This window comes from Macaca nemestrina, chromosome 20 (assembly GCF_043159975.1).
Source record: "Macaca nemestrina isolate mMacNem1 chromosome 20, mMacNem.hap1, whole genome shotgun sequence".
Taxonomy (NCBI): domain Eukaryota; kingdom Metazoa; phylum Chordata; class Mammalia; order Primates; family Cercopithecidae; genus Macaca; species Macaca nemestrina.
Genome location: NC_092144.1, coordinates 4,657,068 through 4,683,063, shown reverse-complemented (window position 1 = coordinate 4,683,063; position 25,996 = coordinate 4,657,068). Strand labels below are relative to the sequence as shown.

At 57.5% G+C, this 25,996-nt stretch overlaps 1 protein-coding gene across 6 annotated transcripts in view; it reads right to left on the bottom strand.

Annotated features, from left to right (window-relative positions):
- The window catches only part of LOC105485051 (lysine demethylase 4B), a 183,652-nt gene that overhangs the window by 71,282 nt on the left and 86,374 nt on the right, over positions 1–25,996 (bottom strand). For all 6 annotated transcript variants that reach the window (XM_011747234.2, XM_011747265.3, XM_071088152.1 and 3 more), the window contains exons 7-8: positions 9,348–9,397; positions 3,744–3,847 (exon numbers count right to left, since the gene is read on the bottom strand). In XM_011747234.2, coding sequence (XP_011745536.2) covers positions 3,744–3,847; positions 9,348–9,397 — 154 coding nt within the window. The remainder of the gene's footprint in view (positions 1–3,743; positions 3,848–9,347; positions 9,398–25,996) is intronic.

Genomic DNA, 25,996 nt, shown 5'->3' with positions numbered 1-25,996 from the left:
GGGCCCCCGGGCACCCCTCCCACCAGCCTTCTACCAGGTCATCCCCACCCAACCACGCATGCGCTCTTGGTCACCACAGCCCTCGTTTCCTCCTAGCTGTTCACATGAACAGCGTTGTATGGCAGGGACACGTGCCTGGTGTCTTCTGCCCGGCGCGCGTTTCTGAGATTTGTTCCCACTGTCATGTGCACCAGGCGACCACTCCTTTCCATTCCTAAACAGTACTTGGTCGTGCGTGGATCTATGGTTATTGATTTATCTATCCTGCTGACGGACGTGCGGGCTGTTTCCACTTTGGGGCTCTTGTGAAGAAAGCTGCAAAAACACTTATGTACCAATCTTTCTGTAGACATATGTTTTCATTTCTCCTGGGTAAATATGCACAGAGCGGCATTGCTGGGGCACAGGGTACATGCTTCCGTTTCCAAGAAACTGCCGAACAGTTTTCCATGGCGTGGCACAGCCCCGCATCCACCCCGGCCGTGAGCAGTGTGCGGCTGCGCCCTCCTCACTGGTAACTGGTGGCGGTGTTCTGACGTGGCCGTCCTGGGACAGGCAGCATCTCCCGGCTGGCCGCCTCTCTCTAACTTCTACCAACGCTGGGCATCAAACCATGGCTTTCGTTCCTGCGGCTCCTTCGTAACGCGTCTGCTCAAGCCCCTCACCCCAAATGCATCGGGCCGTTTGTTTTCTTATCTCTGATTCGTAGGAGTTCTCAGGCCTGCTGATCCTTACTTACTCCTCCAGAAAGATGAGCAGGGACCGCTGGATGCCCTGAAGTCAACGACAAGCCGTCAGAACTGGAGAGGCTTTCGGAAGCCAGCCACGGCATCAGACATCAATCAGAACCGACACAGCTTGGAAAAACGCCAGTCCTTAAGAACACTACGATATTTTTCTTCTCAAATAATTAATTGCACCAATCAAGGAAAGTCAGTGTGCATTAAGTTATATTTTCAAATTCCCGTCCAAGTGACAGCCACGTGCATCAGAATGAGCACGGGACAGAAAACAGGGGTGGGGGGAGCACACGTTACCCCAGGGCCTGGCCCCCGCTGTGCAGGACGTGGGGTCCCCAGGGCCTGGCCCCCGCTGTGCAGGACGTGGGGTCCCCAGGGCCTGGCCCCCGCTGTGCAGGACGTAGGGTCCCCAGGGCCTGGCCCTCGCAGTGCAGGATGTGGGGTTCTCTGGGCCAGCTTCTCCCCACTAAGCTTGGAGCTTCGTGAAATGAGGGGCAAATAAAATTAAGGTTTGGGGTTTTTTTAAAAAAATGTAATTACTGGGCCGGGCATGGTGGCTCACACCTGTAATCCCAGCATTTTGGGAAAAGGCCAAGACAGGAGAAATGCTTAAGTCCAGGAGCTTGAGACCAGCCTGGACAGCAGAGTGAGACCCCATCTCTAGAAAAAAAAAAAAAAAGTTAAAAAATTAAAGTAAATGCCATTACTGATTCCTTTACCCTATCTGAGCTGGCTTCAGAAAGCTTCCCCCTGACCACCTCCTTTAAGGCCAAGTGACGCTCCCTGTCTCTCCCTTGGGCCCATCCGGTGTGGTGGAGAACCGGGCCTGCAGGCACGCGTCAGGCTGACGTCAGACTCTTAGCCTTCAGGGATCCAGCTGGGCCCCCGGAATGCCAAGATCGAATGGGGGTGATGGCAGCAGAGAGCCAGGCTCTCACGGATGTAAGGACCTCACTCCCCCAGCCCAACCCCTCCTCTGAAGCGAGGCCTAGAACAGAAAATGCGCTCGGTTAGGACAACATTATGTTCCTGCGAGGAAACCTGCGTCCTGGTGGCTTCATTCCACACTCATGGTGTCTGTCCCCAGTGTCACTGCTGTCAACATTATCCAACAATCAATTAGAAGGCATTGGGATGATGAATAGGCTTTGCGGCAAAGTCATCAGCAGTGACAGGACGCAGCCCCAGACACCAGGCACGGAGAAAGCCCGGAACTCGGTTTCCTCTGCGACCTCTTGCAGAATAAATGAGGGAGTCAATGGCAGATTACAGAAATACACACTTTTAATTATTAAAAAGCTCTGCTATTGATCGGCTTTTTCTCCTAGAAGTAAATATCATTACAAAGATTTATAAGTGGAGTGTGGGCAGTCACTCGTTTGAAGGCTGCCAGGAATTCAGATGAGGGACCCACGCCGCTCTCTGGAAGGGCCGTTCATCTCGAGCCCGCGGAGTCTGAGGGGCTGAAGGATGGTTCCCAGGCGAGGCGGCACAGGTGCTGCTCGTTGCAGTGGGACAGGGGCCTTCACCGTGGCGGCCTCTGGAGAAACCAGTGCCCAGCCCCAGCAAGCAGCTAGGGGTGTGGGGGAGCGCAGCCGTCCTGCCTGGAGCCCGCCTGCTACCATGCACGCTTCCAGCAGCCACTCCGGGGCCGGTAGTGAGCCACCTTTGACTCAGGTTCAAGGACTTCACAGACAAACTGCAGTGCGATACAGACGCTGACCCGGGCATCCAGGCCACTCACCGCCTGCCCACCCCTTCGATGGGCAGCCCCCTCCAGGAAGCACCACTTTGGAGAAGGTTTTAGACAAACCAGCCAGAAAATCAGTACTTCTCACTTCCCCGAGCAATGCCGTGATCTGTCTGGTTTTGCTGGTAATGAATGATGTTCCAACCAGAAGACGGGGGATGAGAGGAAAGGCCGGAAACCCGCACTTCTCCCAGCGAGATCCGCGCTGTCTGATGAATGCCCACGGCGGCTGGGAGGCGGCCTCTGGGTTGCGGCCCCGCCGGGAAGAGCCGGTCCCTGATGTGCAAGCTGATGCTTTGGCCGTTTGATTGAAATGTCAGAAGCGATTTCTGGCTGGCGGACACTCAGGGCCTCACCACAGAGCACGCTCCCGAGCCCGCACATCACTCTTCCCGCGGAACCTCGTGAGCTGGGCTCCCCAGCTGCTCCCCACTCCTGCCCAGCACTCGGAGCTGCGGCCCAGACCTGCCTTACAGGTTCCTGGCACGTGCGTCTCACCTGGACAGAACTGGGGACACAGGACTAGACTCTCCCATGCATGAAGGCTTCCCCATGGGGAAGGAACTGCCTCGAGTGGGTGCAGCTGCTGAGCCAGACCCTAAGCACAGCCTGCTCTGCTCCTGGGACACCAAACCCCGTCCGTCAAACCAGGTGCAGGAAGGCCCCACCCCCAGCCTCAGGTCTCCTCCATCACAGCCTCCGCCAGCAGCCCCTGAAGCTGTGAATTGAATGAGTTCACAGTCTTCACATGCAGGAGAGCCCATATATCATTTCTAAACAGGCAGTTCTCTCCACGGCTGGGTGACATGGGCCGTGGGGTGCCTGACACTGAGGGTGTGGCCTGGGGCGGTAGCAACCGGGTTCCCACCTCGGACGGGGTGAGGGGCTCTGCCCTCTGTTTCTTTGGCGGCTTCCTGCCAGGTCAGCAGGGGCCACCCCTGCCCTTCCACCCCTGCGGTCTCTGCAGAGGGGCCTCTGATGACCACACCCAGGAGGAAGTTTTGGTTTGGTTTGGGAGGGGAGGGGAGGGGAGGTAAACACCCCACCACATTCAAGCTCTGTCATCCTCTCTCCCCCGTGGAAGAGTTGGAGGCTAACTGCTGAGCCACGCGCCCCTCTTCTGGCTTGTTAATCACTGTTCTAGAAACTTCTCCAGGGTTAAGCAGCTTATCTCCTGGGGTGTGTGTGGCCACCCGGGCTCGGGCCCAGTACCCACTCCACCCACAGGCGTGCAGGCTCCGCCCCGTACGCACCCGGCTGAAGGGGATCCCGTACTTCTTCAGGATGATGGGCGAGATGAGGGTCATCTTGTGCCGCAGGAAGGCGTCGCAGCCCTGCGAGCTCCCAGGGAAGAAGCCTAGGGCAGAAAAGACGGACATCGGTCTCCTGACCACAGCCAGCCAGGGTCGGTGAGGAGGCTGCCCTCTGGGCGGGCAGGCTCGTTCCTCCCACGGAGAGCAGGCGTGTGGGAGCACAGAGCACAGCCGGACCTGCCCTTGGTTCGCACGGCCCCAGTGCCCGCAGGTCGGGGGGAAGGAGATGCACAGGAGCCGCCCCACAGTGCCCTGCGGTGAGCTCTGCCGGTGGCAGACAGTGGTGACACCCTCTGGCCTCTGCGCAGCAACCATGTGAGCAGCTGCCGGGACTCGTCTCTGCCCAGCGGCGGGGGCAGCCCGGAGCCTCCTCACCATGGGAAGGACCAGGGTTACTTGTGTGACAAGGTGCCCACCCATGGCATACACTTGGATCCCTCACAGGGCACGGCTATGCAGAGACGTTCCCCCTGACCTCCCCCGAGACCAAATCTACCATATCACAGCCCACACGGTCACTCAGTCAACAAGAGAGCACGATCCTGGGGAAAGGATGTGGTATGGCTGCTCTCGTCACTCGGTCAATGAGAGAGCATGATCCTAGGGAAAGGACACAGTGTGGCCGCTCTCCTCTCGGAGCTGATGTTCTAGAACCAGACCAGCCAGGGACAGTGGGGAGTGAGCATTGCTGCCTCTTGCTTAGGTACCTGCCTTCAAGGCCACAAATGAGACCGTGCACCTGCCCCACACAGCACCGCGGGTGTCCTCACTATCACTGCACGGGTGAGGAAATCGAGGCCCGGGCCAGCAACTGACTCACCCTCAGCCCCAGCACCGCCAGGAAGTGGCAGAGTGGGCCTGACCCCGGGCTGTGGTCGGGGCTCACAACCTCTTCCTGTTAGGCCGAGCTCAAAGTGGCAGGCTGCGTGCACATGTGTGGGGCTGTCTGTCCCGCAGTGCACTCCACAGCTGAAAGCAGTGCCTGGAAAGCAGGCACTCACACCAGCGGCTCAGTGCCTTCCCAAACCTCATAGCCAGGCCGGGCTCGGTGGCTCACACTGGGAATCTCGGCACTTTGGGAGGCCAAGGCAGGTGGATAGATCTCTTGAGGCCAGGAGTTGGAGACCAACCTGGTCAACATCACAAGACCCCATCTCCACAAAAATAAAAATAAAAAATAAACTAAGCTTCCTAACTAGCACAGTTCAGGGACGTTCCCAAATCACAAGGTGAAGACCCGTGCATTTAGGGGGTAAGGTAAGGACGCCCCGGCTTCCCGGCTGCAGCTGCGGAGACCCACACCCCGCTGTGTGCAGCACAATCCCTGTACCGAAGGCGCTTTCCTGAAGCAGCTGGGTCCCCGGAACCAGCGCCGGGAGAGCCAGACGGGCCCGAGCCAGGAAGGACAGTTCAGGGAGGGGACTCGCCGCCTCATCTCAGGCACTTCCTGCTCCACCACCCACTCTGCCAGTGGCAACGGGCAGGAGGCCGGCCCAAGAGGCAGGAGGACGGGGGTCAGGTGTGGGCTAGGGGAGGCCCGCCTGGGGGAAGCCCAGCTCCAGTACAGACTGCAGAGCCTAGGGCCTGCTCCACACCAGCGCTGCGGGCTCTCCCCGGGCTGCGCCTGTGTCCTCTGCCCTGTGGCGGTAGAGAGCTACTGCTGAGTGGATGACAGAGGTGTGGGGTGTCATGCCTGCAGCAGACAGGGAGCCCACAGGCGTCCACCTCCCGCCAGGACTGACCAACAGCCTCGGCCAGCCCGAGGGCCCTTCGAGAAGAGTGCGCACACCTCAAGCGCCTCCAGGCCAGGACACACACCCAGTGGGTCGTTGGTGGAAGGCGGCACACGTGTATGTGACAGCACCAGCACACAGAGGCCCAGGCACACGGGGAGGCGGGAGAGCAGGGCCACGGTGCTTCTGCGGACACCCGGCCGCACAGGCCCCACGGTGAGGTTTTGCAAAGTGTAGGGGTTTGTCGAATCCAGTAACTTTTCTCTGCACTAAAAGCATTTCAATTAGAATTATGACTGCCTGCCACCCGGCCCGCCGGCCTCTCCGCAGTTCCTCTTTTTAATGCACAGTTTAAGTGGCTCTCATTAAAGCTCTAACAAAGGCGCACATTTTAAGTGATTAGCACCAATAAGGCACCAGCACATTAACGCTCTCTCCACAGGCTCCACAACTCTCCGGCGAGCCCGTGTGGAGCCCAGCTATTCATTTTCCATATTAATCGCACACCCCTCCACCGTCCTGATGACGGAGCACAACACCTCCCTGCAAGTCTGGGAGGGACACCTAGGAACACACGCGGGGTCGGGCTCGCCTTCCCCAGCACTGCCCCAACCTGCCCCCGCTGCCATCCAGAGGGCAGGACAGGGCCGGAGCCAGAGGCCACAGGGGGCTCAAGGTGTTTCCACGCAGCCGCAGGCATCTGGCACATCCCGCCGCCCTTCCCGACCCTCCTCGGGGTTCACAGCTAGGCTGGCGCCCACAATTCTGGGAGCTGCTCTGCCCTGCTGAGGAGTGACTAGGGTCTCCCTCTGTCACCCCGGCTGCAGTGCAGTGGCTTGATCACAGCTTACTGTAGCCTCGACTTCCCAGGCTCAAGCTATCCTCCCGCCTCAGCCTCCTGAGTAGCTGAGACTACAGATGCGCGCCACCACGCCTGGCTAATTTTTACAGAGACAGAGTCTCATTATGTTCCCAAGGCTGGTCTTGAACTCCTGGGCTCAAGCGATCCTCTGATGTCAGGTCCCAAAGTACTGGGATTCCAGGTGTGAGCCACTGCACCTGGCCAGAGAGTCCACATTTTCTAAGAACCCCTGTGAAAGCACCACAAAGAACGAATTCTTCCCCGGCTCCCCCTCACCCAGCCCAGGCACTGAGCCCTCTGCACACCTAGAAACCGAACCAGCCCTCCAGGTGCCTGGCCTGGCCTCAGGGTAGAACCGGTCACATTGCAGGGACAGAGGATGTGGCAGTGCTTGGGGACAGTGGTGGCCCTGCCAGACCCTGCCTACGGCCTCTCCGGCAGGCTCTTGTCAACCTCTGCTTTTCTAATGCAAAAGTCGCACTGGGTGAGAAGGGAGGGGACAGTGGCTAACTGTAGTCCCCATTAAATATGGAGGGGGAGAAGTGACTGGCAAGGAGGGGGTGGCCCTCTCGATCTGGGCACCAGAGAGCACCAGGAAGGGCCCACCTGGGTGAAGCCCAGCTCCAGTACAGACTGCAGAGCCTAGGGCCTGCTCCCCACCAGGGCTGCTGGCACTCCCCAGGCTGCGTCTGCATCCCCTTCCCAGTGGCAACAGAGAGGTACTGCTGTGTGGACGACAGAGATGCGGGGTGTCACACCGGCAGCAGACTGGGAGCCCACAGGCACTCCCTGACCGCTCAGAAAGGTTTCTTCTGTGGCTTTCTAAGTGTGGCTGGCTGAATAATGGAACTTCAAGGCATCCATGTGCTGACCCTTGGGACCTGTGAGTGTGACACCTTCCACGGTGAAAAGGACTTTGCAGATGGGACTGAGCTAAGGCTCTTGAGGTGGGGGAGCACCCTGGCTCTCCGGGTGGTCCGATGTCGTTCGGCGGGTCCTCAGAACAGCAAAGCAGAGGGACATTTGGTTAGAGCAGAGGAAAGTGAGGAGACCAGAGACAAAGGCTGGAGTGATGCAGCCCAAGCCAAGGGATGCGGGCGGCCTCTAGATGCTGTAGAAGGCGGGAAACGGGTTCTCCCCTGGGGCCGAGTCAAAAGATGTGGGCAGCCTCTAGACACTGGAAAAAGTGGGAAACAGATTCTCCCCTGAGTCCTCCAGATGGAGCTGGCCCTGCCTGCACCTGGGTTTTAGCCCCTTAATGGGCATTTTAGACCCCTGGCCTCCAGAACTGTGAGAGAATAAATGTGTGTTGTTTTCAGCCACTAGCTCTGTGGTCATTTGTTACAGGAGCCTCAGGATGCTAACACAATGCGGGGAATGTTTCTTTAGCTTATGTCTTCAAATGTGTTTTGGAAATCAATATTAAAAAAATACAATGGGAGAAATGCTTTAATCCTGCTTTTCTTTCACAGCTTTAGTATGTAAGTGAGCTGGACCTTTGCTACAGCTTGCCTGTGACTGCAGAATTTCTACTATCAGAAGCATGCTCCTAAGACCAGGGTTCACCTGTGCATAAGAACAGGGCCCAGGTTTCCAACAGGAATGCTCAAAAATACCAAGAGCAAAGCCCTCAGTCCAGAAACCAGGAGACTGCGTGCCAGGAGAGGGCCCAGCCCACTCCTCAAGGACGCACCTTCCCGTCCGACCCCGCCACTGAATCTGCCGCGCTTGGGCAACGTCTCCTGCACAGCCACGCAGCTCCTGGCGCGGCCTCTGTGACAGGAGACCCTGATTTCCCCAGAAAGACTGACAGTTCCCATCTCCAAAGCCAAAAGCCCATGGGAAGGGGGAAGAAGCGTGTGGCGGGCGTTCTTCGGCTCGAAGGTTTGGAAGGGACAGAGGACGGCAACCAGGCAGTCCCGGGAGCCTATGCTGAGGCTGGGCGAGAGCTCCCGGAAAAGCCGTGGCTGTCGTGTGCTGACCTGCCCGACGCCGTCCCTGAAGGGCGCGCTGCTCGGACAGGGCCCTTTCAGCGCTGTCAGAGGAACGATGGGTCCTCACTGACCCTCCCTCCGCACGCGCCCCAAGCTGTCCACCTGCCAGCCCGGAGGAGCCAGCTCTTGAGCGGCTGGGAACGGACCAGCAGGAGGGAGGAACTGCTTTAGCCAGCTGTCTTCATGACTTTCTGGGCACTCAGGAACAGTGAGGTGTCATGAAACTCGCACCCCTGTTGTGCTGTGACGCCGGTGCTGACTGGGAACCCTGCTCAGGCGCCTCAGGGCCAGGTGGTCAGGGGAGTTCAGGGGGGCCCCACCCTGGCTGTCTCCAGGTGTCTGGCTTGTTTCCAAGCACTCCCCCAGGCACATGCTGGGCCTCCATGACAAACCCCTCCTTGCCCAAGAGTCCCCAGGGAGCATGTGAACACGGGCCGGTGGCATTGCCGGTGAGGACATGCGCTGAAGGTGTCCAGGCTGGGTCCCAGCAGAGCAAGGGCAAACGCCGTGCGGCCACCATGCCAGCCCCCGCGCAGGTGAGCGGACTGCTGGCTGAACTGTCTCCTTTCCTAGGCTTTCTCAGAATTAGCAAGGGCACAGTGTGGGGCCGGGTGATGGAAGAAAAATGAACACAGGCTGCCCTCCCTGGGCCCTGGCAGCCTTTGACGAGGCCCAAGAAGCTTGCACTAAGAAAACTGGAAAACAGGAGTGTCTGGGCATTCTGTGTGAATTTCATGGAGACAAATCGCGCAGCAGAAGGGCGTGAATCTGACCACGAGGGTGGGAGGAAATGGAAAAGTCACACAGTAATGGCTCAAAGAATGTCACCACTCCCCAAAACCCAAACCCAAACCCAAACCGCAGCAGAGCCCGGGGGATGCCAGCTTCTCCTCCCCTCCCACAGGCCCCACCCACCCGGTCCCTGGGCCCCAGGGCCCTCGGGGCAGTCACCTACCGATGGCCAGCCGCTCCAGGCGCTTGCCGTGCTCTGGCGGGATGGCGTACCTGCGAGAGAAGGGAGGCACGTCAGAGGCAAGGTCGGTGGGGGCCACGTGTCAGGGTGTCCCTGGTGGGACCTGCCTTGGGGAGACACAGACAGTGCCCAGGGCAGAAACAAAGTGCAGTTGTGGTCAGGGCTGTGTGCAGGGGATGGCTGGGGGCGGGGGCTTTCAGGATGGAATCCATAAGGAAGCGAGGGGGGGCGGGTGGAGGAGCGGGGAGTGAGGACCATGGCTCGGTGGCTTGTGACACACTCAGAAAGCCAGGAGTGTGGACGCTCCAGGTTAAGCGGCACTACACTTCGAGGAGGCTGAAAAGGCAAAAGATAAAAGAAAGTACTGGAACTGCGGGTGGTGAGCAGGTCCTGGGGGGCCGAGTCTGGAATAGGAAGCATCTGGGGCCCCTGGAGCTGCCAGCCTGGTCTCCAGGCCCACGTCACCCGTTTCCTGGTGCCGGGAGCCAACAGGGAAAAAGCAGCTTTGGGAATGAGAAAAGCTGCATTTGTCACCAACTTTGTAAGTTTTATTTTTACACATTTTACATTTGAAAGATCACCAAGGCTACATCATGAATAAGAAAGACGTAAGATAAAGTTTGTAAACAGAGGAAGCGAAGTGGGGGGGGGCGTCCCGCTCATGCCGCACCCGGAAGCTGGGACTCTCTTCCCATGAGGGAAGGTGGGCACCAAGAGCTGCAGCCTTGAGGGGGAGTGAGAAGGCCCAATGCCAACAGGGACACCACCCAGCCCACCCCAGGCCTCCAGCAAAACAAAAACCTCATTTCCAAGCGAAGGGGACCGGACGAGGACGGGGCCTCGGGGACTTGAGGATGCACAGCTGAGTACCGGCTGAGGTTGGTCAAGTCCCGTCCCCGACCCCCGCTACAGAGTAACAAGGCCAACAGCTCCCGTTCTAGAACAGTCACACAGATGAAAGGACACGTGACGTGGTCTCTCTCCCAGACCCTCCCAGGGCAGAAGCAAGACAAAGAAACGTTCAGAGGGTGGGAGACAGCCCCCGCTCCGCTACAGCCCCTTCCAACTGAAAGGCCACTTTGTTTTTTAATGAAATAAAGAAGTCAGGCGCGGTGGCTCATGCATGTCATCCCAGCACTTTGGGAGGCCGAGGCAGGCGGATCATCTGAGGTCAGGAGTTTAAGACCAGCCTGGCCAACATGGTGAAACCCCTCCTCTACCAAAAATACAAAAATTAGCTGGGCCTGGTGGCAGTGGCCTGTAATACCAGTTACTCGGGAGGCTGAGGCAAGAGAATTGTTTGAACCTGGGAGGCAAAGAAGCAGTGAGCCAAGATGGCGCCACTGCACTCCGGCCTGGGCAATAGAGTGAGACTCTGTCTCAAAAAAAAAAAAAAAAAAAAAAAAAAAAAAGGCCGGTGTGGTGGCTCACGCCTGTAATCCCAGCACTTTGGGGGGCCGAGGTGGGTGGATCACGAGGTCAGGAGTTTGAGACTAGCCTGACCAACACGGTGAAACCGCATCTCTACTTAAAATACAAAAATCAGCTGGGCGTGGTGGCGGGCGCCTGTAATCCCAGCTACTCAGGAGGCTGAGGCAGGAGAATTGCTTGGATCCAGGAGGTGGAGGTTGCAGTGAGCCAAGATCGCACCATGGCACTCCAGCCTGGGCAACAGAGCGAGACTGTCTCAAAAAATTTTAAAAAAATAAAAATAAAAATAAATAAGGAGGGGGCAGGAGCTGGAGATGCGGCAAACATCACAGCGTTTCTGCTCTAACAGGACACAAGTAATTAATTTCTGGGCATGTGCCCAGGGTCCCTGGCCGAGGCGACCTCAGCATCTTCAACTCTGTCATCCTCAGAGAGTCTTCCATTGTCCGGACAGAGGTGCGTTCCTCTTTTTTAAATGGGCTTTTATCGTTTACATAAAGATAAGAAAAGTTAATCCCAATCCAAAGCACCTTTGTGGGATTAAAGACCCTTCCACACAGGGAATAAAACCCTCCGCTCCTTCTGGGAAGATGCCGGGGACGGGAAGGAACTAATTTATGGCTCCAAGGCTGCGATGATTAATGCCGTATCCCCAGCCTACAATGCTGCTCCACTTAATTACTGCCTGTAATTGGGAGTTGTAAAGATAAGATTAATTGAATCTGGCGAATGTTAAAAGTTTAATACATTGGAACGTGGCTCCGGCGTTATCAGAAAGCACAGACTGCAGGACGCCGGCCCGGCGTTCAGAGGAGCGGCCCCCAGAGAAATCACAAAGGACTCTTGGACAGGAGGCCGGACAGCCACAGAGACTTCCGGGCTCCGCCACTGCCAGCGCCCGACAGCGAGCTGCACCTCCCACCGCCCAGAACAACCCAGCGACGGCCTCGGGGACCAGAAGACCTGATGCTGGCAGACCCGCCTCCCAGCCACCCGCAAGGACGCAGGTGGAAGAAAAACCTCAGTTTCCAAGAAAAAGTGCCAGGACAGGGCTCTAAGGACACACAGAGCTGAGCGAGGCTGGAGGCACCATGCTTCGTCCACACCAGGCTGAAGGCATGCTCAGGTTCACTTAGGGGAGCAACCCCAGGATGGGGGACTAGAATTGGCCTCGGGGCCTGCTTCTCACACCAAGGCTCTCTGGGTGTCCTGAAAAGCCCAGTTCAAAGGACAGGGTTGCAACGGCACCGGTGGGCAGGCCAGGGAGCTGGCGGATTGAAGCAGACGCAAGACAGAGACCCACAGTCACCACAGGAGAAGAGATTCAGGGAGGCTTCGGGCCTCCCAGAGGGGCGTCTCAGCAGGGTCCTCCGCCCAGGCCCCCAAAGAGCGAAGGACGCATAGCCCCCTCCTTGTAGTCCCTGCTCGGGGCCATGCTGGGGCATCCCTGACATTTGGCCTTGGCTCTGGAGGAAAAAACAAACAGGCAAAAGCAGCTATTTGGGTTGGAAATGTTTGTTCACTAAAGCTCGAGGCAGGGGAGCATCTGTCTGGCTATCAGTGAGCAACTTCTCGGGCTGTAAAACCAAGTCAGGCTTATCGGCCACCGACACGGGGAGGCAGTTTGTCTCGCTTCCTGGGAGCTCGGTTCCCGTCGCAAGGCCAAACTTCGTGGCCAAAATCAATCAGCTTCGCCTGCCTGCGACCCCAAGAGGTCTCCTTCTGGACACGACGGCCCAGTGTGCCCGGGCAGCACGGGGCTCGCGCATACTTTCTGGACAGACGGCTGCCCAGGCCCTCCGGCTCCCGTGCAGGGGCCACTGGTCCCCAGGTGGGTCTGCTCCGAGCCTTCCTCTTCCGTCCAGCTCTGAGATGCTACCGGCTCCATGTCCTGCACGGGCCCTGCCCACAAGCCCCCGGCATTCCCTCCCTCCCCGCCCTCCCCCATGCCAGCACCACCTCCTGCCGACACAAAGGCCCCCACACCAGCCTCTGTCCTCTGACTCCATCAACCTCCCCGGGCCCCCGCAAGGGCTGGCCACCTCTCACCCGCTAGAGCCCTGGAGGCCAGGTCAGTGCACGTGTCCCTCCTTTCTGGTATCTTCAGAGCATATCCCCAGGACTGGGGCTGTGGGTGGCTGGCCCTCTGCAGCCATCAGCTCTCCCTAAGCCAGGGGCAGGGTGCGGAGGGTCTGTGGCCCAGCGCACAGGGATTGCTGGAAGAAGCTGCAGAGGTCAAGACAAAGGAACCAGTAAGAGCAACTCCTGGAACCTGGTGGGTCTGTGCAAGGCAGAACAGGCCACAGGGCTTCAGAGGGCAGAGTCAGAAATGTTAAGGGGATGGGAGACTCAGCTCAGTGCAGTGAGGATTCTTCCAGCAAGCTAAGCTCTCCGAGCACGGAGCAGGCGCCTTGGGGTGTCTGGGTGGGGGCTGAAGACAGTGCCGTTGAGGAGGCTGCCAGGGGAACCTTCGGGAGCGGGGGCGGCCTGTACAGGTGCCTCAGGTGCCCCCACCGCAGGCCCCTGGCCTTTCCTGGAGGAATTTGGTTTTAAATCGGGGCAAATGCAATAAGCAAGTGCCCCTCTGAGGACTCACATCGGCCGGGACATGGGACCCAGGACCTAGGACCCAGGCATCGCCATTTCTCTGCACCTCTGTCCACAGCACCCCCCGCGGGGTCTCCATCTCCGTGTTCTCAAAGCCCTGCCTGCCTGCCCCGCACCCATTCCCTCTGTTCTAGAACGCTCTACACAGCCCTTCTGGAAGATGGTAAACCACAAAGTCAAAGAAACTCAGCTCCGCATCTCCAGCCTGGGCTCTGGAGCCATCTACCTGGTAACCACTCCTGGTGCCCGGTGCTGGCCGCGGAGGGCTCCACAAGCTCTGTAAGAGCCACACGTGGTGGTGACTGGCAGGCCAAGAAACAAACCCAGGCATCGGACGCCCTTTCGGACAGTCAGTCATCTGCAAGCCAAAGCAGCATGGGTGAGAAAATAAAACAATAGGAGAGACAAACACCAGGATGTGGCCCCCCTGGAGCTGGGGACACAAGACACACAAGGTCACACGATGGTGAACAAACAAAATGACGGCCCAGCAGTGTGCCAGCTCCTAGACCCGTGGGAAGACACATGTGAGGCGGCACAGGCACCCACCAACAAGGACACGAGTTCCAGAAGGAAGGACACCCCGCCACAGGGAAAGCGGGTGTGCAGGCACGGGCAGGGGAGCAGCCCCCGGACCCTCTGCCTTCCCAGGTTTCTCTTTTACTCTTTGAGGTGCTTTGAGTAGTGAATGTCACCAACCTTACACTTACTGCCACCCAAGAAAAGGCAAAGCTAAAAGCCTCAAAGCCACCCACAGACAAGAGGGGGCCAGGTCACCTCTTAGGGGCTGGGACCCAGAAGCAGAGAGCGATTGAGGTTGAGCCCTGCGGCCTGATGTGCACGAGTCTGACCAGTGTCCAAAGACGCTGGTCACACGGGAGGTCAGGATTGCAGCAAGGACCGGGCCCCGACGTGGGCAGCAGCGAGCCGCATGTTCCTGTTTCAGTGCGGAGGCCACAAAGTGGGGACGCCCCACCAGGCTCAGCCAGTGTGCTGAGATCCAGCCTGTCCGGGAAGGCGGCAGAGCTGTCCGGGGCCCTGACAGCCTTGCTTCTGCTTGTGCAATTCCCCAGGGGCTCCTGGCGAGGGGGTGGGCGAAGCTTTGCCATGGGCCCCAGCAGAAGCCCCGGGCCTTGCAGAGGAGGGGATGGATGGCGAGCAGCTCATGAGACGGAGCTGGAGCCGGAGCTGGAGCCAGAGCCAGGGAATCAAAGCAAAGGCGTTCTCTGCAGGCAGGTGCTCACCTCCAGCCAGGGAACGGGCCGCTGTCATCTCGCCGCCACGCCGGCCCGGGAAAGAGTCTTCCTGGCCGCTGCAGAGGATGCTATTAATAGTGTAATTTTCTTGGTGTTTTGTTTATTCCCCCGGAATGGCTTGATGGATGTGAATAATTATCAGACTATAAAAGCCAGCAAATGTGCTATTTTCTATCGCTCTAAATCATCAAACAAATAAAGTGTGAAACAGCATTTTTGAATATAATTTTCCCCTCTAATGGCTTAGAATTATTTCAAGAACAATGAAAATAAATAAGCAAATGCCTTTGAGTTAAAAATTAAATGAGTGTGTCAGGAAAGGGAACACAGGCCGTCCTGGGCAGCCGGGACCTGCCCGGGAGCCCTTAGCTACGACAACGGTGAGCAGACGGGCTTGGGGCCGCACGGCCCAGGCCACCCCTGGGTGCCATCTCACAGAGCCCCATCTGGCTCCATAAAAGCGTGGCCCTCCCTGGGCTCTGCGAAGCAGGTGCTGTGGCTCCTCCTGGGCTGGGTGATGCTGTGTGGTGGGGCTGCCTGCTTCACCTGTGGGCACCGCCTGCCTGGCTGACGCCCCAGCACCCCCAAGGACCCTGCCTGCCACGGCCGAAGCACACCGCACCTAACCTCGGAACCCAAGGCAGAGGGGGTGGGGGTCCAATATCCTGCCCCCCTCACAGCCTCTGCCTCTCCCAGCCATGGGCAGGCAATGCCAGCAGGGCCACTGCCTCTCAGACCAGGCAGGAAACCTGAGATCGGGCAAAGTCTCTAGATGAGGGATGTAATGCTGGCGCCAGCCACACATGTCGCCACCACACCTGCCAGCTGCCCCAGGCTCCCTACCTGGGCGGCCCTTCCGCAACGACCAGGTAACTCCCGGCGCCCTCTCCCTCCTGCTGCAAGGGGAATGGGCTCCTTGGAGGTTCTCAAGTCAGGGCTCTGTGGCCCCTGCCTGGTACCATCTTGCTCGGTCCCTGTGGATGGCTCCGAACCAGGAGACGAGACATCATAGTGGAAGGTTTTCTTTTAAGATTCGTGCACCTTTCTCCCAGGTGACAGCAGCACTTGGAATCCATTCCATGGCCCAGCCTGACAGCTCCTGCCAGCGGAGGCTCTCGGCAACTAGGTGCCAGGGATGAAAACGCTCTCCTCCCTGCCCCCCGCTCTCCCCGCCCCCACCGCCAAGGTACGTGTGCCAAGAGCGGGGGTCCGACCAGGAGCCCTTCAGAGATGTCGGCGCAGCCCAACGCATGCTAGAGGGTGAGGAAGTTAATTTCACAGTGTCTGCACAGGCCTGGGCAGACGGGCCCTCACCATTTAATGTGCTATCGTCAAAGACACAGAACCAGGGAGGCAGAGCCCGCGCACACCATGCTGCAAGTACCCGAGACCAGGTGTCAGGTTGGACAGAGGCCACCTGGCAGAGTGAGCCGCCCACGCAAGCCCAGGAAGGCCACGGCAGATCCAAATGCCAGCGGCGCCCTCAGGACCCCAAGTGGCAAGCAGAACAGAAAAGCCATGGCAATCACCACCCTTGCAACAAAGCCCTATGGTGGCCCTGGCCTGTGACCCAGCAGGACGGCTCTGGCGCACTGCCCTGTGGCTGGCACAGGCTGGGAAGGAGAACAAGCCAGCTACAGGGTGGGCTTCCCGTGAGACCCAACAGAGAGCTGCAGTCTCAGTCCCACACCCACGCGAGGCCCTCGGCCGACATGCAGTCCCGGAGCTAGCTGAAGACGAGCCAGGCCAGGGCGGCTCCTCTGCTCCGCTCCTCAGAGCCGCGCAGTGACCAGGCCAAGGACCCACAGGACTGTGCGGTGACACTGTGCTGCACCATGTCAACTCCGTCCACGGAAACGGCCGAGTTCTCCAAGCGCCTTCTATGTATGCTACGGAAATTACACTCAAACAAAGCTGTTCACAGGAAACTGAGGACCTGTCCGCCGCACTGAGGACACAGGACCAGCGAGCCACACTCCCTGCCTGAGGTGCTGGGCTCAGTGCCACAGATGCACTTGGCTCTCCGGAGTGTCCTCAGTGTTGTGGAGTCCAGGGTGTCCACCAAGTTAACATAGGCCCCACCAGAAACCCTGAGGAGACCAGGTCACAGATGTCCTCTCTGGAAAAGGCACCAGGCCCAGGTGGTTTTAATGAATCCTACCCAATGACCTTCATCAAAAGGGACAGTGCTCATGTACACACACGGCTGGCAAGCAGCAGGGAAGATCTGATGTTACCAAGCTCGTTTTCTGCATCTCGCGTATTGTCCCAATGGATGAATAAATGAACGAATGGGAAACCCTATCACCAACAAAGAACACACAAGAAAATGGTCAGTCAGTCCCACCTGGATGTAAAAATCCTAAACACAGTATTAGTGAGTCAAGCACAGTAGGCTATGGCAAGACCAAGAAGAGTTTATCACCAAGGTTGCAAAGACATTCCAAAAATGAATATCTATCGAAAATTCCAAAGGATTCGGTACAAAATTCTCAGGCAACCAGGACTAGCAGGGACTCTCCCACTATCACCTTCACGGCGAGGCAAGAGAGGACACAATCTGCCCATCATCACAGCACGCGTCACACTGCATTAGAGACACTAGCCAATGTGATACATCAAGAAAAAGACAAACCGTTTAACAAGCAGAAGAGATAATACAAAGCTTTTTTTTTTTTTGAGATGGAGTCTCGCTCTGTCGCCCAGGCTGGAGTGCAGTGGCCGGATCTCAGCTCACTGCAAGCTCTGCCTCCCGGGTTCACACCATTCTCCTTCCTCAGCCTCCCGAGTAGCTGGGACTACAGGCGCCCGCCACCTCACCCGCCTAGTTTTTTGTATTTTTTAGTAGAGACAGGGTTTCACCATGTTAGCCAGGATGGTCTTGATCTCCTGACCCCGTGATCCGCCCATCTCAGCCTCCCAAAGTGCTGGGATTACAGGCTTAAGCCACTGCGCCCGGCCCAAACTTCTTAAAATCATAATATAAACATCTAAGCAAGGCGTGATGGTGCATGCCTGTGTTCCCAGCTCCTCAGGACGCTGAGGCAGGAGGATCACTTGAGTCCAGGAGGTTGAGGCTGCAGTGAGCCATGACTACACCACTGCATGCACTCCAGCCTGGGCAACAGAGGGAGACCCTGTCTCTTTAAAAAAAAAAAAAAGAAAAAAAGAAAAAGTTTAATTATAACATAAGTTTCTACTTAGGAAATCTAAGCAAACAAACAAACTGGTAAAACTATAGAATTAAACACAGCCCAGCAAGGTGGCAGAATTTAAAAAAAATAAATAAACAAAAAGAGGGTTTCCTCTACAGCAGAAAGAACATTAACAGAACACTCTAAACCCACTAGGGTAAACCTGTCCCTCGTCTAGGGTGGAGGAGCAGGAATTTTCACCACAAACAAGGCCACACACAGACCTGGTAGCGTGCTTACCTGCTGTACTCACAGGCTCTGACCTGGGAAGCCGGCACCCACCTGGGTAAAACCCCTCCACACCCCTGCCACAGTGCATGGGGACAGGCGGAAGGAAGGGCAGGTGCCAGAGCTCACCACGCAGGCGCGAGAAGCAGGAAAGGTATGCTACCCACGGCCACCCCAGGAGGACAGGTCGCCCAGGACAGGTGACCACCCCACAGATCAGTCTGGCAAGATGAAGATGTTAGAAGAAACACCTGCGCAGGCAAGGGAGTGGATCCACAGGCCAGGACACACAGACAGCCCGGGAACTGCCAAGAACACTGAAGTCCCATATCCCGGCTGAGAGAGAGGGAGAGGAGCTGTCACAAACCCCAGCCTGCTGGGAGGGAGAGATCACAGGGGACCGGACAGAGGGCGGGAAAAGGAAAAGTGAGACCCTTTCCCAAAGACTCACGGAAGAAATGGGAGTCCCAGAGCAGGTGTAGGCCCCATGGGGAAGACTCCAACCCTGGCATTCTGCTGGGCTCCCCTAGACACCAGCGCTGCAGAAATGGAGCCAGGCCTGAGGTGACGACAGAACTCCTCCAATGCCTCATGGAAAGCTACCCTATTTCTTCCTTCCTTTTTTTTTTTTTTTTTTTTTTTGAGACAGGGTCTTTGCTGCAGCCTCAAATTCTCAGGCTCAAGCAATACTCCCTCCTCAGCCTCCCATGTAGCTGAAAGATGACAGGTGTGCACCACCACACCCAATTTTTTCTTCTTTTTTTGTAGAGATGGAGTCTCGCAACGTTGCCCAGGCTGGTCTCAAGCTCCAATGGCTGGTTCAAGCAATCCTCCGGCCTCAGCTGCCCAAACCTCTGGAATTACAGGCATCAGCCAACCTGCCTACTTCTACTGGAAAAATCCTCTTCCATGGAACCTTGTCCTGGGGAGAGGCCGCCTCCCTCATTTGTCCCCAGCACAGGGGCCCTTTTATGTGACAGATACTAACACTTGCTCGGGAGATAGGATCTGCCAGGGACCAGGGAGGCTTGTTCCCAGGAAACAGCCTTATTGAGCTGCAGCGGCTTTATCTTTAATGGATCGTTTTACGGGACAATAGATGATGGAATTTGGTATCTTAAACCAGCAGTGTCAATGATTTCAAATAATGACATTTTTATTGAGACACACAGGAGACCAACAGAGTCCTGGGAGCGCTGGCTCAGGGAAGATGGGGAGCCTCGCACGGGGAGAGCCGCCCACAGGAATGCCAGACAAACAGGAGCCGCAGGTGGGAGGAGACACAGAGCTGTCAGCTCTCGCAGGGCCAGCCACAAGCCCTCATTCCTGGCACGGTGGCCGTGGGTGGCCCGCCCTGCTCTCCTAGGCCACGAGGTGTCACCACACTGGCCCTCAGGAACCTGGGCTGGGTCAGCACCCCGAGCAACCGTGCAAACTTCACACACCACCAGCCCACTTTAATTAGGAGCAGACTGCCCGAGGCAAGCCGTGTCGCGCCTGCAATTAAAGGCCGGATTGGAGGCATCTGATCCCCAGCCCTGATTTATTTTAGGCCCACAAATCACTTTTATTATATGACAAGGCCAAAAATGCAAAGTCATGTGCGAGTTGTTTGCGATGTTTTTCCTGCAGCCTTGCCAGGAAAGCTGTGGGAGTGCCCGTCACAGGGGAGGGCGTGCAGGGCAGGTGCCCAGCGACAGAGTGGTGGCTGTCAGGTTTGGACACAGTGCCAGGGACACAGGGCCACTGACACACAGCAACCTCTCTCAAGTGCCCGCTGTCAAACCGGCCTGAATTTCTGCTCATCAACAACCAGGAGGCAGCCCCCACCATGCCCAGACCCACGGCCCTCCTCCAGCATTACTCAACCTGGGTGGGGTCTGGTTGAGATGGAGTCTCACTCTGTCGCCCAGGCTGGAGTGCAGTGGCGCAATCTCGGCTCACTGCAACCTCCACCTCCCAGGTTCAAGTGATTCTCTTGCCTCAGCCTCCCGAGTAGCTGGGACTACAGGTGCCCACCACCACGCCCGGCTAAGTTTTGTATTTATAGTAGAGACGGGGTTTCACCACATTGGTCAGGCTGGTCTCAAACTCCGACCTCAGGCGATCCGCCCACCTTGGCCTCCCAAAGTGCTGGGATTACAGGCATGAGCCACCGCGCCCGGCCCATGGCTCCCTTTTGTCCAGAGCAGTGAGGGATCACCCAGCCAAGATCAGCACCCACATGAGTCCAGCCCCATGGGGCCTCGACACTGGCCCAAGGAGGTGCTGGACTGGTGGCAGCTCTGAGGTCCTGAAAGGCTGTGGGGAGGAGGCAGCAGAGAATTTGAGAAGCTGCTCTGGCACCAAGCTCTGCAGAAGGCCAGCTGGGCACCGGGGCCGACGCGCCCATGGCAGGAGTGAGCCACACGCAGGCGTCCCGGAGAGGCAGCGGGGCGTGAGGCCCTGGTGGGAGTCTGAGTCTGTGTGCAGAGCGCGGTCTGGACACCTGCAGGCTGCGGAGGTTCCCATCTATTAAAACGCTCTGACGCCTCTAGGCTTACATTTATTTCACCACCGGCGTCCACAGACACACAGCACCCACTGAACCTCATGAGGAAACACGGTGACAGCCAGGCCCCTGGAGAACCAGATGGCCCGGGGCATCCTAAATGGCGCGCTTAACGATGTGACCAGCTTTGGAGAGCACAGGAGTGAAACTGTCTCACACACAGGCCGACGGCCATGGGAGTACACACTTCTGTTCCTATGACCTAAGTCTCAGCCTGTGCCCACCACAGGCAGAGGCCGCAGGAAGATACCGGGTCCCTCCCTGGGCCTTGGGGACCGGGGCTGGGCTCTGGACCTCCGAGGTGGTTTGGCTCACGCACAGGTTAAGTCTGCTCGGCTTGCAATCAGGTCAGGGAGAGCAGGCGACCGGAGCCCTCGGCAGGAGGCTGCTGAATGAGGGCCATTAGCATCGCTGTCATCAGCCCCATCCTGCGCCCGCCCCGTTTCATCGGAAGGCAGCCAGCGCTCTGTCCCCTGCTGCTGGCGAGTGTGGAGGGGAGGAAGCCGTGCGCTGCCCAATTTTTAAGCAAAGATAACGAAAACGCTCTCCTCCCGCAGATTTGCAGCCATCTCCCTTCTGGGGAGCTGAACCCCGCCGGCAGCAGCCTTGCTGAAGGGAGAGAAATTTGCCATGGAAACTAGGCCCTGCACTCAGAACCCAAACCTCTGATGCCTACGGAGACCAGGTGGGCGGGCGACTCCGGGTCAGGGCCAGCCTTACCGGCTGCGGTAGGAGGGACCCGTGGGCGCACACAGACCCCCACGGCCTGAATAAACTCCTCATCCAAACAGTGCCTGGCGGGATTATCTGAAGATGGGAATTCACGCCCAGTGATGACATTTCAAACAGAACTAACAGTTTCTTAAAGTGGTGGGCAGGGACAGGATGCTGGTGACTCGCCTGGCACGCCACAGCCTAGAAGCAGGCGCCGGATTTGTTTGGCTCCTGCCTCCCTAAAGCAAAAATCCTGCGGCCTCACAAGCAACACGAGCCAGCGTGTGCACTGCCACTCCAACCCGAAGCGCCTGCTTTGAACAAAAGACTCCAAAATGAAGGCCATCTGCTCCTGCCAGACCAAGCCAGTGGGTGAGTGAGGGGCCACATTCAGACTCAGCACACGACATGGGGCAGGGGCTGGTCAGACAGTGTGAGGCTAAGGCGGCCCCTGCAAGGTCCAGAGCCAGCCCCGGCTCCCACCACACCCAGGCCCTGGCCCAACAGCCCGCTCCCACAACCACTCCATTCTCCTGGAACATGGCCAAGAGTAGTAGCTCCCCTACTTAGGAATCTTCTGTGCCCACCTCATGCCCCTGCTCCTGAGCTGGTCATCCATCCTCCCCTCACCAGGCTCCCCTCCTCCCTCAGTCCTCAGAGACCCCCGGTCTCCTTGCCTCCATCCCAAGGGCTCCCAGGCCTGGCACTGCTCTGGGGGTTAGGTGTGGGGTGTCTGGCTGCCCAGCCACACCAAAGGCCCTTCCCAATGGCTTCTGCTCCTGACGCAGCTCATGCTGGGCCCTGAGCAGGCATAAGCACTCCGTCAGGGCTTGAGCAGACCCATCTCTTCAACCTCGAGACCCTGTTGGCTAAGACCCTGCAGGGCACCCAGCCCCCACATGGCAGGAAAGAGAAGGCTTACCCGCCCTTTCCCAGCTGAACACGTGGTCAGACTACATTTCCCAGGCTCCCTTGATGCAAGGTGTGGCCACGTGACTGGGTGCTGGCCAATGAGGTGTGGGCAGAAGTGGTGGGCCCTGCCCTCAGACAAGGCCCCCTAAGCAGCCCATCAATCCCTCTTCCCTCACCTGCACAGCAGCACCCAGGGCGACCTTGGACACCACACACGCTGGCCTCAGTCCCTGCATCCCTGCACCATCTCCATCTCCCACAACAAACTGTCACCTTCAAGTCTGGCTAAGCAGGGCTTAATATGGTGACTCCATTAGAAACGGGTCCTTCCTCACTCAGACCTTCCTCACCCAGGCCACCCTCACCAACTGGGACACACCCTGTCCTCAAGGCAGCACAACGTCCTGGCACCTACTCCCAGGACCTGCCGCCCTCCTGATCCCACAGGGCAATGCTTCAAGGGCAGGTCAGACGTCTCCTCAATCTGTGCCTTGTCCGAACAAGGACATGGAGCCGGGGCACAAGTCAAAGGGTTACTCCAGGCAAAGCTGCCGCATGAGGAACAGAACATGATAAACGCAGCCTCAGCCACAGTTATGGACAGCAAGGCTTACGATCAAAACGAATTTCTTACATGAGCAGCAGGTGAAGAGATGGTAAGTCTTTCGCAGAAGCCTTATGCTGGAAACAGTCCAAATGTCCGTCCACGGCAGAATGAAAAAGTCGACTGAAGTCCAGCCATACAGTGGGGAATCGCACAGCCGTGACAATGAGTGTGCGGCCACCACACACAGCCGGACGAATCTTACACACAGACCACTGACCAGAAAGGCAAGGAAATCAGCCCATTTGTAAGACCTTCCAATGCAGCCAACACACAGCTTCACTGCCCGGGCCACAGGCACACGCGGCCTGGCAAAGGGGAAAGGCAAGGGCGCCGCCAGCACAGCTGGGAGGAAGCCGCCACTACAGCATGCAGAAGGGGCTGGGAAAAGGAGGCACAGATGGGGGCCGTCCTGACATTGGGGTAGACAGGGGGCAGCCGTAGAGTCATTTGCTAACGCGTGCACACACATGCGCGTGCAATATATATATATATCCGGTACTTACATACTTTATATCCATTTCTGTACCAAATCATGTTTCACAGCAAGAATGCCTACAAAAGGGAAGCCCTGGGACAGGCAGAGCTCTAGATACCCCAGGACTCCCTGCCCCAGGGCTCCCACACTCCTCGTGTGACACATGCCTCATGCTGCTGCCGTGAGGGCCTCGAAGATGTGATAAAGGTCCCCATCATTTCTTAACCTTAAGAAAGAGAGGTGGCCGGGCACAGTGACACACGTCTGTAATCCCAGCACTTTGGGAGGCCGAGGCGGGCAGATTACCTGAGGTCAGGAATTCGAGACCAGCCTGGCCAACATGGTGAAACCCCATCTCTCCTAAAAATACAAAAATCAGCCAAACGTGGCGGCGCGCACCTGTAATCTCAGCTACTCGCGAGGCTGAGGCAGGAGAATCACCTGAACCCGGGAGGTGAAGGTTGAGGTGAGCCGAGATCATACCACAGCACTCTAGCCTAGGCAACAGAGTGAGACTCCGTCTCAAAAAAAAAAGGGAGATGATCCAGGTGGGCCCAACATTCAAAGACGACAGCATGGAAAGGGGGGAAAGTGCCACTCTGCAGTGGAGACACTGAACATCCACACCCAAGCCGGGGGACCAGGGCCAACACCAGCAGTGACGTCATGCTGATGGCTGCACCTTTGACCCTTGGTAGGATGTGATGAGAGGGCCCTTCACCCCTGTGGTCTTCCTCTGTAAAACCCATCACCCCAGTCTAACCACAAAGAAAAACATCAGACATGCTGATTAGGGGACATATGGATTAGGGGACGTTCTATAAACCCCCTGGCCAGCCCCCCTTCAACACTGTCCAGGGCATCAAACACACTGTCATAGCTCAGGGCCCTACGGAGACGGAACAACGTCATGTGGGACCCGGATGGGTACAGGGGACAGAAGAGACAATGGGGGAAGACAGAGGAAATCTGGAGCATGCATCTTAGTTGATAGCGCATCGGTGTGGGCCCATCAATGACCACAAGTGTGCCACACTGACAGAACACGCTCCTAACAGGGAGCCTGGTGGGGAGCTCTGTGCTTACTACCTTCCCACTTTTTCAGTGACTCGAAAACAGGTCTAATAAAGATCTATTTAAAGAGACAGAAAGGGGGAGAATACCTCACCAAAAAGTGGACGAAAAACACAAGCACAAGCCTGGGATGAGAATGAGAGGAGGGACCTGCCCGACCCTCGCCTGCTGCGGGGCGCCCTCCCAGCTCCCACCACGGCCACCGCCCGACACTGGCCTGCTGCGGGGCACCCTCCCAGCTCCCACCACGGCCACCGCCCGACACTCGCCTGCTGCGGGGTGCCCTCCCGGCCCCCATCCTGGCCACCACCTCTGCTCACCAAGAAGCCAGTTTCCCAAATCCATGGGCAACTGACCATCTGAACACCAGGAAGTCCCCCGACTCAGCAGCAAGGCTTGGAGTACGATTTTCACACAGCAAAAGGTGATAGGAAAATTGCTCTGTCGTCCCTGAACAAACACCGAGTGTCTCTGTATCTGTCCCTGCCAGCTCTCAGCAAGAGCCAGGAGCCAGCCTGCTGGGACAGATCCCACTGATGGGTATGGTGGGAGCCCCAGCGAGTGGCCCCATATGCCCTGGGTTTCCCGGTCACCCTGGCCCAGAGGTGTTCTCCCAGTCCTTGGGGACACCATCACGAGACACAGCTGAGGGCCCTGCCTGTTCTGGGGGCAAAATTGGGCGTGATTGCTTAATAGGAGTGAGGTTGATAGGAGGCTGATCAGGCCAGCGGGAGGGGCTGTGATTCCGGCACCTGTGCCCCACGCGCCAGGCGCACAGATGCAATCCCAGCCTCGCTGTGGACGCCCCAGTGTGAGGCTGAAAGGTCTTTGCAGCATCAGGAGTTAATTTTTTGAACGCCAAAGCCAGCTTCTGGTGCTCCATTCACTCCCCAATCTTGATAAGCAGGTCTGGGCTGATGGCATCAGGCTGACAGAGTGGTGGTGACAAGAACAAGGCAGAGGGCTCGAAGATGAGGGCCCGGGAGGGGAACAGGCCAGGGAAAACACAGCTGCCATCCATAGCTCCCATGTGCCGGCCCTCCTGGCTGTGGCCTGGACCACTTATCCAAGCACGGCACCACACGCCACGCTCCAGGCCGCATGGCTGCAATGCCGTGCTGGCAGCTCAGTTCCTGGCCCAGGTTCTTGCAGCTAAGTGTTACCCACTTAGTCCAGCTCTCAGTTGTGCAGCAGAATTCCAGGCCTCATCTTCTGGGCATAGTCCCAGGGGGCCAGACTCCCTCCCAGACAACCTATGTGACCGGAGACCCTTGTTTCTCTAACACATGCACATGTGTACATACATACACACACACACACACACACACACACACACACACACACACACACACACACACACACAATTTTCTTTCTTTCTTGCTCTCTCTCTCGGGGAACTGAGCATCACAGTTCACTGGATCTGAGCAGGTTCCAAGAAACTGAGAAAGAGTTGGGCTCACACCTGCAATCCCAATACTTTGGGAGGCCGAGGCAGGAGCATTATTTGATCCCAGGAGTTCCAGACCAGCCCAGGCAACATGCGGAGACCCCGTCTCTACAAAAAAATTTAAAAATTTGCCAG